Raw genomic sequence first — 12,063 nt, forward strand, 5'->3', positions numbered from 1 at the left:
GAAAACAATTTTTGCTAATCATCTTGTTCGCACGCCTGGCACGTAGCCTGGAACCGGCCCCCGAGACCGGAATTGGGAGATGGAGCCTGCGGGGCTGCGGGTGGGAACGGGGCGCGCTCCCCTCCGCCCGCCGCTGCGTGTGACGTCCCACGCGTCGGCGGCCGCGGAGCAGCGCGGGGAGCCAGGCGGCCTCAGACGGGGTAAGGCCGGGCAGGACGTCAGGGGGCCGCGGGCCCCGAGGCGGCGTGGAGCGCGGGGTCGCACCGCCCTCGCCGCGGTGGGACCGCGGGGTGGGCTCTGCCCCCGGGCGCCTTCGCTGGGCGGGAGGGCCCCCAGGCGCGGACGTTAGCAGAGGCTGGCGTTAGGCTACTGACGCCGCGAAGCTGGACGGAAAGCACTTCCGCGGTGCCGCTCAGACCGCCTGGCCCGTTCCGCAAGGCTAGCTGGGGAGGTGCAGACGCCGGCCTCCGGGCCCACCCTCAACCCACTCCCTCCCCTCCCCCAACTCCCCGCCCCGGGTCTCTAACGGGCGCCTCCCGTTGAGGGGAAAGTCTGATCCCATAAACCTCCTGGCCGGAAACCTCGCGCCCCGGGGACCTTTCCTTAAACCAAATCTTCTTGGAAAGGCGGTGGGGTGAAATAAGTGTTTCTCTACTTAGGTGTGAAGAAAAAAAATGACACTTCAATGGGCGGCAGTTGCAACTTTTCTTTACGCTGAAATAGGACTCATTTTAATCTTCTGTCTACCTTTTATTCCTCCTCAGAGGTAGGAAACCTCCCAAGTGTTACAATAATAAATATATGATGAGCTCTTTAGACGGTTTAGTGTGTTAACGGAAAAAGTTTTCTTAAGATTAAAAAGGTTTCAGTGCTGTTAATATAAAAGGCGCTGTTTAGAAATAAACTCACAAACCAATTAGGTAATATATGATGACCATATTAAAATATCACATTACATAAAACTTTTTATTATATGTACAAATAACTTTTCCACCTTTCTTCTATAGGAAGGGCCTCGTCTTTTCTGTTCTTTTGATTGCAGATGTAATAAAGCAATGGTCATACTTTTGTCACCGGTCTTGTCGTTACCTTTTACCTTCGTTTTATTGCCCTGAATTACAGCAGTGAACTTAAAGTAAATGCATAAGTGCTGTTTACAGCACAGCATGATGCAGAAATGTTTCAGTGGGGCAGTGGAATGACCATTTGGAAACTTAAGCCAATAAATGATTCTTAGTTTTGGCCTTACATAATTCATTAGTGTTCATTTAATGGCAATTTCACCACTTTATCCTCACACAGAATTAATATATATTAAACGTACTAAATATGAAAAGTATCAGAACCATACATTAGCATTAGTTCCTTAGTAAAGGACCTTCGAAGGTCTTTCCGTACTATTTCGATCGAAGCCTTGGCTCACTTTACCCCTGTAATAACCCACTTATTAGGAGTTCAGTTTTACCTCGGGACTGGATAGTGTGAATGATAAAATACACCTGTATAAAAATGTTGCAAGACATTTGTTCACATAAAAGAAAGTAAATGAGATCTAGAGATAACCCACTGAAATTTAGTAAGATTCCTCTACTGGAAGAGACTTAAGAAAAGTTTTTATCTTGACTCAGGGTCCGGTAGTCTTCTGTTTTTATCTATCAGCTGTACCATCACTATTTTCTTTCTCACAAAAGGAAAAATTGAATTGTTATGTAGGAAGGGGCCTTTGAGATGATTTTATTCAACCCATTCATTCTATGGGAAAGTGGCCTGACTGAGGTCATCTAGCTGATCTGTGGCAAATTCTGCCTTTCAGTCTAGTGCTTTTTCTGTTCCATCACCCTATCTCTTATCCTGTTGATTTTGTTTCAAATCCTTACTAATACCCTGTTAAGCTTTTTGGTAATACTTGCAACAGTAGAATCCTATATTCAAGAGAAAGATGTTATTTATAAATATCTGACTTATAAATAAGGCTTAAGAATTTCCAAAAATTTTTCTTTGTCACTTGATCTCTTCTCCATCAAAATCGTGCATAAATTATGGATTTTTTTCCTGCCAAATATAATTTTTTCCTGTCCTGATCAAGTATCGATTTGTTAGATTTGTGTATATGTACATACATTATATAAATATATCCTCATGGACAAATATACTTAAGAAAAATATGGTATATATGCACACAGATAATTTACAATATGTCCTTAACGTGTGTATCCACATCTTTTTTTACCTTTCATACGTGTAATCACCATACTCTTCAAGGAAAAGTCTTCGTTGAATTTGGCTGTCCACTTTTTTCTCACATACCCACTGGTTAAAGACACATCTCAGAGATCAGACTGCCTGGGTTTATATCCCAACTCTGCAAGTTACTGTGTGCCTTTGGGCAATTTATTTACCATCTCTGGCCAGTTTCCTCATCTGTAAAATGGAGGTAATACTAGTATCCACCTCATATGGTGGTTGTGGAGATTAAATGAGCTAAAACATGTGCAAGTGCTTAGAAGGGAAGTATGGTAAGGACTCTATAGTAGCTATTGTTAGCTTTGCCTTGAATGGAGCCTTATTATAAACTGCTCATTGTTCCCTGTAGGGGGTCTCTTTTGTGTTCTCTTTTATACTGTCAATTTACTTGAAATGTGAATTTACATTTGGACCTAGATCAAGGTATTGCCACTTATGTTCTCTTTCTTAAAATACAAATCTTTGTAATGTAAAATTTGAATAGCATCCTTGGATGGAAGCATAGAAGCAAAAGAAACTGCATTGGTATCAATCTCTGTCTCCCCCAAACTTAAGGTTATTAGAGTTGTTTTCAAAACATAATAAAGTAAGACCTTTTTTTTTTAAGTTGTAAGAATTTGAAGTTTACTTAAGTGCTTATTACCTTTATATGTCTCCTTTGGGCTCAGTTAATGTGTTACTCATTTAAAATGCCCTTGTGCAAAGTTTGTTACCCTTTCAATTGTGTGATGGATTACTTTGTCACTCTTTGCCATTTATAATCCATGCTTTCTTACCTCTGTGTCTTTGCTTATACTGTTCATTCCATCTAGACTATTTCTTTTTTTTTTTAATTTTACTTTCTCAAATATTGATCTGGGTGGTAATTACATGGGTATATACACGCATAAAAGTCCATCAAGCTATACATATCTTAAATATACATACACATATATAAATTTATATATATATATTTTGTTTGTTTGTTTGTTTTGTTTTTTGTTTTTTGGCCACGCTGCACTGCTTGTGGGATCTTAGTTCCCCAACCAGGGATTGAACCCAGGCCCTCGGCAGTGAAAGCTCAGAGTCCGAACCACTGGACTGCCAGGGAATTCCCTTTCATGCTACATATTTAGGATTTTTGCTCTTTACTGTGTATGTGTAATACCTCAATGATTTTTTAAATTTCCTTATGGTAAAAGTAGAGAAACTTTTTTACTTGGAGTAGATGTTGAAAGTGCATGTATTTTTTTTTCATTATTAAAATAAATAGTGCAGAGTCTGACCTCTTACTCCTGAAATGTTGTTAATTGTTAGAACAATAGATCTTTGTTATTTCTGAGTTACTGTCCTGATTAGGGAGATGATATAAAGTGATAACTTCTATCAGCAATTTAACATTTTACTGTAAGAATTCCTTTTTAAGGTTTTGATCATGTATATTTGCTTTAAAAGTTATTTTTACTTTAGAATATTTAAGCCACCAGACAGAAGATAATCAAATGTCAGATTATTATTAAATTTGAAAGAGGTTGTTCTTTATTTCTTGAGACATTCTTATTGGTAAGAATTGGTAATTCTCTGGTATGACATAAAAAATTAAATTTCTGTAATTCTTTTCACTCGCTGCACAATTACCAAAATGTTAATTCAGTATTTAGAAAGTATCTCAAAATGTCCCTTTGATTTTTTACACCTGATGTAATTATATTGCTTTACAGATGGCAGAAGATTTTTTCATTTAGCGTCTGGGGTAAAATTGCAACTTTCTGGAGCAAGGCTTCCCTTACTATTATAGTACTATTGATTGTTCTGTTTCTAGGTAAGTATTAGATTCCTCCTTTGACTAAGCTTAACCCTAGTTTTTATATTATTATTAATGTATTCATTGATTTTTAATTAATTAAGTTGGTGTTGCCATTAGTATACAGTTGAATTTATATTACATAGTATATTGATAGTGTATGGAGTAGATAATTGATATATTGATAAATAGTTGATAGATATTACTGTTATATATGCACAAGCATAAATTGCAGCAGAGTGCAGTGCTTCTTAATCTCTTTTCTGTTGTTTTAAGATTTCAGTGCAGTGAAGCATAGCCTATTTTTCAGAGTTACCAGTTATACAGTGATTTGTTATTTTGGTATCCTAGGCACCCAGGGGCTTAGCTCTTAGGGAGGCAAACAGAGGAGTAGAATCACTAGGACCTCAAAAAGAGTTTTAGATGCAGGCTGTGAATCTTGATTGGATCCTGGTTGAAAAACAACAACAGCACACATATTTAGGGACTACTGCAAAAATTTGAACATGGACTGGTTGTTAGATAATCTTAGGGAATTTCTGTTAACTTTAGTTGTGATAACAATGTTATTATTATAAAGCAGAAGTCAGCAACCTACAGCCCGCAGACCAAATGCCTATTTTTGTAAATAAGGTTTTATTAGAATATAACCATGCCCATTTGTTTATGTACTGTCTATGCATGAACAGCTGCAGAGTGGAGTAGTTGAAACAGAAACGGTGTGGCCTAAAACATTCACTGTTTGCCTTTAGAGAAAAAGTTGCTCTAAAAAGTTTCACACCTGTGACATAGGAGTATGTCCTTATGCTTAGGAGTTGCATGCTGAAATATTTAGAAGTGTCATGATAGTTACAACTTACTTTCAAATGGTTAAAAAAAAACAAGTAAAGCAAATGTGGCAAAATGTTAATTGTTGAATCTAGATAGTGGAATATGGATGTTTATTGTACTAGTTTTTCAGCATGTTTGAAATTTTCATGATAACAAGTACCTTAGAAATTAGAAATCAGAAGTAGACTTTTTTTTTGAAGTGGAAAAGAATAGCTTTATTGCTTTGCCAGGCAAAGAGGGCCACAGTGCGCTAATGCCCTCAAAACTGTGTGTCCTGACCTGGAGGGGGTAGTGAGGAGTTTTATATTAATGGTTCAAAGAGGGCATGATCCGCTCGTGGACATTCTTCTGACTGGTTGGTGGTGAGGTAATCGGGTGTCAGCATCATCAACGTTCTGGTTCCAACCGGTCTGGGGTCTACGTGCTTGTGGGCAACATGCAGTTAACTTCTTCCACTTGGCTGGGGTTTTAATAACTCAAAAACGTGCAGACTTTTCCATCATTTCCCCTTTTGATTGTAGGTCTTTCAGTAGGAAACACTGATGAGCAAAATATCTGTCTCTTGATGCCAGGGTGATTCAGCTTCTTGCCGTGGGTGCAGATCATGTCCCTTGGTGGTAGACCTCCTTCATATTTGCCCAGATGCTGGTGGAGGTATTGTGACGTCCAGACAAGACTTTTCTCTAAAAGTAGGCCTTTAAGGTTCTTATCAAACTGGAAATTCCGTGAATCGAAATAGTTACCATGTTTTTTAGAAGGAGTAGCTGAGCTCAGAGAGATTAAGTAACTTGTCTGAGATCACCCAGCTACTTCTTGGCACTTCAGTTTTTGATACCCATTGCAGAGTGTATTTTTCCTCAGAATTCCCTCAGAGTTGTGTTGTGGGTTAGGTAGGTTTTACAGGGGCCATAACCACCACGTATGCCACTGTCTTAGGAGAAAATGTTTCTCACATTCCATATTACCAACCTGTGGGATGGAATCCTCTTTATAAACCAGGATTCACTGGTGTGAGAAGGTATGAGTAGGTAATTGTATCAGGGTATGAATGGGTTTATGCCTCATTTCAAAATGTGTTTGTCTCATGGTAAGTTATTAATGTTACTGATTGAATCTCCAGCCTTGGAAGAAATAACACCAAGCGAGTGAAAAGCAATAAGGAAAACAGGTACCAACTTTGCCACCAGCTAACTAAATGACCTTTGGAATGGCATTTCATCTCTCTGAGTTTGGTTTATCCATTTGCAAAATAAAGGGAGAGAGGAAATAATCCCTGCAGCTCTTGCTAGCTCTAGAAGTGTATTGTGACCTTCCAACTCTAAAATTATCACAAGAACTTCTACTGAAAACTGCCACATATCTATATAAGGAAGGGGAACTTTAGCCAAGCTTCTTTTGGTTACATATATCAGAAATGAACTTCAGCTCACTTGAGCAAGAAAGGGGAATTTAAAGTAAAATATGGGGTTGTTCCACAGCAGCCCAGGGAAGGAAGGAAGCCAAACTCCTAGGAACTGAAGTGTCCTTTTCTTGTCCCTGCATTTCTCACTGGGTCTACTTCACATCTCTACAGACTCTGATACTCAATTCCCACGTCAGAAAATAGGTACCATACAGCTGCCAAGTTTTGTCAATCCAGCGATATGCAAGGATTAATTAGCCATTTCTTTCTTTCTTTTTTTTTTTTTTTTTTTTGTCCGTGCTGCACAGCAAGGCATGTGGGATCTTAGTTCCCCTACCAGGGATGGAACCCACACCCCCTGCATTGGAAGTGCAGAGTCTTAACCACTGGACCGCCAGGGAAATCCCTAACTAGCCATTTCTGAATCCCAATTACAATTCTAAGGGAAAAAATCTGATCAGCTAGTACCAGGTATCCAATCCTCATCTGAGAAGCTATGGCCAGGGGCCACAGCTCACAGAGCAGAATCATGACTGCTGGCTGGAGCCTACATCTGGGGGCAGAGGGAGTAATTAATTCCCAGAGAATAGGAACATCATGGATGGTTAATGCAGGAGCTTTAACCATGGATGGTAAAGACAGGCAGATAGGGACTTATCCGTGAAGGCTCAGTGTTTCCATGTCAGAACAGGGGGATAACACGTACTTCACTGAAGTGTCGGAAGGATAAAATGCAGTTACTTATGTAAAGTACATAGCCCGGTGTTCTCGTCCGCTAGAACAACACTGGTGTAAGTAATGTAAACCCAGTAGGTTTGAATTACTCAAGCTTAATTCATCTTTTATTTTGGAATTTTTTTTCTTGTTGGTCTAATAAGGTAATTATTACAAGGTGTTAATATTCCTAGAGCCAATACTAACAGAAAAGTGTGTGTGCATCTGTGTGTGTTTTAGCACGTTGGAATAGGCAGAAAGGAAGTAGGAAACCCAGGAGAATATGTTTAGTGTCAGCACAAATGCATCTTGGGAATTTGAAAGCTTCCACAAGTGATCCAAAAAAAGACTATCTCTGTGTGCCTTATAGAAAATTGACTTTGTCACACCCTCCCCTTATTGTTGCCCCCATCCCACTTTTCATACATGTTCTCTTCATTATTATGCAAGCAATTCATTCTACAAATGGGTTTGTATGACTATTTACATTTATTCTTTGATAGTGCTTAATCTTTAGCATTTCTCCGTAATGGATCCAGGAGTATTATTCCTGTTTAATTGCCAACGAGTAATGATCTTCACAGTATTATGAATTATTTTTATGAGTTATGTTTGTTTTATTTATTTGTTTTGTAGTGATTGGCATGCTCTTACTATATTGAGGCAATCTGAGAAATAACTAAGCCATGAAAAAGAATGAAATCTTGCCAGTTGTGTCAACATGAATGGACCTTGGAGCATTATGCTAAGTGAAATAACTCAGACAGAGAAAGACAAATACTGTATGAACTCACTCATATGTGGAATCTTTAAAAAAATAAAATCAAGCTCATAGATGCAGAGAACAGATTGGTGGTTGCCAGGGGTGGGTGGTGGGCAAAATGGGTAAAGGGAGTCAAAAGATACAAGCTTCCAGTTATAAAATAAATAAGTCATGGAGATGTAATGTACAGCATGGTGACTATAGTTAGTAATACTATATTGCATATTTGAAAATTGCTAAGAGAAAAGAAAAAAAATTCTGTAACTATGTATGATGATGGATGTTAACTAGACTTGTGGTATTTTACAATATATACAAACATCGAATCTTTTTTTTTAATTAGCAAATTAGGAATAGAAGGAAACTTCATCATTCTGATGAAGAACATCTACAAAAACCTAGAGCTAGCATCATCCTTAGTCAGATGTTGAAAGTTAGCCCCATAAGATTGGGAACAAAGCAAGGATATTCACTTTCACTATTTTTATTCAATTAAGTAATAGATTTTCTAACCAGGATAATAATGTCAAGAAAAACTAGAAAGCATAAAGATTGCAAAGTAAAACAGTCATTTGCAGATGACATGACTGTTTATTTAGAAAATCCTAAAGTATCTACGAGAAAGTTACTGTGTCAAAGAAATATAGTGACATCAAAAAATACAAGGTCAATATACAGAAATGAAGTGTATTTCTATGCTATAATCAATAATTCAAAAATGAAATTTTTGAAAATTCCTTTTATAAATATACCAAGAAACCTAAAAACCTTACAAAAAAACTTTATAAAAATATGTACAAGATCGCAACGCTGAAAGCTACAGAAACATTGCTGGAAGGAATTAAAGAAAATGGAAAATAAAAATATCAATTGGAAAACTCACTATCATTGCAATGAAATAGCACTTCATACCCACTAGGATGGTTATAATCAAAAAGACAGAAAATAGCAAGTGTTGATGAAGATGTGGAGAAATTGGAACCGTCATACTCTGCTTGTTGGAATGTAAACTGGTACAGCTGCTTTGGAAAATAGTTTGGCAGTTCCTCAAAAAGTTAAACATAGAGTTACCATATGATCCAGCAATTCCACTCCTAGGTATATACCAAGAGAAATGAAAACTTATGTCAGTACAAGAACTTGTACATGAATGTTCATGGCAGCATTATTCTTAATAGCCAAAAAGTGGAGAAAATCCAAATCATCTCATGAATGGATAAACCAAATGTGGTATATCTGTACAATGGAATATTTTTCAGTCATAAAAACTAACAAAGTGGACTTCCCTGGTGGCACAGTGGTTAAAAATCCACCTGCCAGCGCAGGGGACACAGGTTCGAGCCCTGGCCTGGGAAGATCCCACATGCCGCGGAGCAACTAAGCCCGTGAGCCACAACTACTGAGCCCGCGTGCCACAACACTGAAGCCCACTGCCTAGAGCCCGTGCTCCGCACCAAGAGAAGCCACCACAATGAGAAGTCTGTGCACCGCAACAAAGAGTAGCCCTCGCTCGCCACAACTAGAGAAAGCCCGTGCACAGCAACAAAGACCAAATGCAGCCAAAAAAAAAAAAAAAAAGTAAAGGATAATAGTTTGCCATGTAGCTAGAGATTAGACAGTGCAGTGATGGTAAGTCCTAGATGACTAATAAAAAAGCAAAATACTGTTAACATTCAAAGTTTACCAGTATCCACTTACAGAGCATCTGTTTGGAGCATGGTACCCTCCCATGTATTGTAGAGAAAAGACAAAAAGAGAGCCCCTAGCTAAAGTCCACTATCTAACAGGTCAGTTGTGCTAAAACTGCTTCCTGTTTTAATAATAACCTTGTATTCTTAAAAGCCAAAAGTAATATTCCCTCTTTTTCTCTGATAGATGCTGTGAGAGAAGTAAGAAAATATTCCTCAACTCATGCCATTGAAAGCAGCTCAGCCAGCAGACCTGCTGCCTATGAACATACACAGATGAAACTTTTTAGGTCTCAAAGAAATCTTTACATTACTGGATTTTCATTATTTTTCTGGCTGTAAGTTTTTTAAAAAGCACAATTTAAAAACATGATTTGTGTTTCTCTTTCTCATTTTTTCTACCTATACTATAGTTTTTTTTTCTGTACTATTTAGGACACTAACGTCTTTATGAAAGAACTCAGATGACAGATCCAAATAACAAATTATAACTGTGGTTTGTAGGTTCTATAGGCCCATAACGCCCTGCATGATCTGGCGACTGCTGCTCTGACGTGTACACCATCTTCCAACCACACTGCCCTTCGCTGCTCGTTCATTCATCCATTCTTGCAACAAATATTTATTGAGTTCCTGTTTTGTACCCAGCTCCTTCCTGCTTCAGGATCTTCCCACCAGCTTTCCCTTCTGCCAGAATACTCTTTCCTTCCCTCTCTCCCTGGCTAATTTCTACTTTAGCCCCTTTCTCTGGAAAGCTGAGACCTCTGACCATCATTCCCCCAAAGTAGGAAGGTCTTCTGTTGTACACTCCCATAGAATGTGTAATGTATATACTTTTCTTTCAAGTGTCATTCGTGGTTGTAATTAAATACTGTTTTAATTCTTGCCTTCCCAAGTAGAACCTAAACTCTGAGAGCAGGGCCTCTGTCTTGTTTCCTGCTATGTCCCCAGTGCCTGGCACAGTGTTTAACACTTAGCAGTTCCTGAGGAAATATCTGCTGAATGAATAAATGAAGATAACGATTACTACTACTAACAAAGGAAGTTACCTATAAGTAGAAGTGAATGAGCAGTTTTTAGGTTTGGCCAGCCTCACAAAATGCTCTTTAAATTTTGAGCTGAGGGGGAAAAACTCTTACTGGCCCTGCCACACTGTCTGGAATTCTGTTTCTGCTCGTCCTGGCCAAAGGCCTCTACAGAGAAAATAAGTAAATTAATAAGTACCACTGAACCTGCATTCCAAATGCTAATCTTCTAACGAAGATTCCAAAGAAATGAGACACAGGCTTGTTTTGACTGGAAGACTTGAATTAAAAATATATCTTCCTTCCATAAACATCGCCTCCCTCCACCACGCCCACACCTGAAGGGGAGTCACTGGATAATTATTACTTAAAGTCACAGTTCCTGGTGATTAGTTGCACACTACTCTGACATTTTTTTCATTTTCTTAGAGTGTTGAGACGTCTGGTTACCCTTATTACTCAGCTGGCAAAAGAGCTGTCAAACAAAGGAGTACTTAAAGTTCAAGCAGAAAATACTAACCAGGCTGCCAAAAAATTCATGGAAGAGAATGAAAGACTAAAACGGGTATTTAAATTTTCTTCTTAAAAACTGGTGTAAGTGTTGTTGGTATTCCCAAGGGGTGTTTATTATTTTTCAGCATCAAAAAGAGCATTTTCATAATATATAAGCAGAAAATGACCATAAATAACAATATTCTACAAAATTATTGTTTCAGAAGTATTTTATTATCTTTAAATTTGTGTGTTCTCACAGTTTCCCTCCATAGTAGATTAATGCCATTGGACCTGCTTCCTATGATTCAAGGAGAAAACAGTATTCTGGGAATATGAATTTTAATTCCTTCATTACCATTAATTTTACTTTATAACCTAAAGCAAGTTTTAATAAGTCTCTATTATGTTTCCATTTCCCTTTCAGTTGAATTCCTGTTGGTTTTTTTTTGGTGTGTTTTTTTTTTGTTGTTATTGTTGTTTTCTTTAAATGATGATTATGTAAGAAGCAGATGAAAATAGTTGATATAGATTGATGACTGCATATAATATTTTCAATCTCTAATTTGGTTATGCTGTTGATAATTCTTCTTTGAGAAGCCTATGCTATCTTTCCCTGGCTACTCAGGGAGAGTGTAAATGAGATACTCATGTTTTCCATGTTAAGTAAAAAGAAGAACGAATGGAAAAATGGAAGATACAAAATTACTTTGGGTATATTTTTTCTTAGGTTTAAAATTTAGGAGTCAGATCTCATAGCTTGAGTGTTTTCAGTTCATTTTAAGCCCCATAAGTTTTCCTAATTCTGCTTCTTAGAAAAAAAAAAAATCAGTGGAACCTTCAGAAGTAAAGGTTTCTTCTCTTGAAGAAAGAATTCCTAGTATAATGCAATAAGATTATTTCCCTATTATAAATTAATGAATTACAGTCAATTATATATTACATCAAATTATATTTATGTAAAAAGTATTGTGATCCTAAATTCTAAAGCCCAGCCTCTTACAGAAAGAACTATAAGTGTCACCTTTCATCAATGCTAAATGAGTTAGCTGTTACATAGTACAATATAAATCTTTCTAAAACCTGTGAAATAAGTCAAAACTCATTGCAAAAAAAATTTT

The 12,063-nt window shown here is 37.8% G+C and overlaps 1 protein-coding gene across 1 annotated transcript in view; it reads left to right on the plus strand.

The window, feature by feature from the left end:
- LOC103082760 (B cell receptor associated protein 29) overlaps nucleotides 1-12,063 on the plus strand; it is a 38,585-nt gene that overhangs the window by 365 nt on the left and 26,157 nt on the right. Inside the window, 4 exon segments of the mRNA XM_007455375.1 lie at nucleotides 660-766; nucleotides 3,945-4,045; nucleotides 9,613-9,763; nucleotides 10,880-11,015. Coding sequence (XP_007455437.1) covers nucleotides 660-766; nucleotides 3,945-4,045; nucleotides 9,613-9,763; nucleotides 10,880-11,015 — 495 coding nt within the window.

Source organism: Lipotes vexillifer, unplaced genomic scaffold (genome assembly GCF_000442215.2).
Source record: "Lipotes vexillifer unplaced genomic scaffold, Lipotes_vexillifer_v1.1 scaffold1578, whole genome shotgun sequence".
NCBI lineage: Eukaryota > Metazoa > Chordata > Mammalia > Artiodactyla > Lipotidae > Lipotes > Lipotes vexillifer.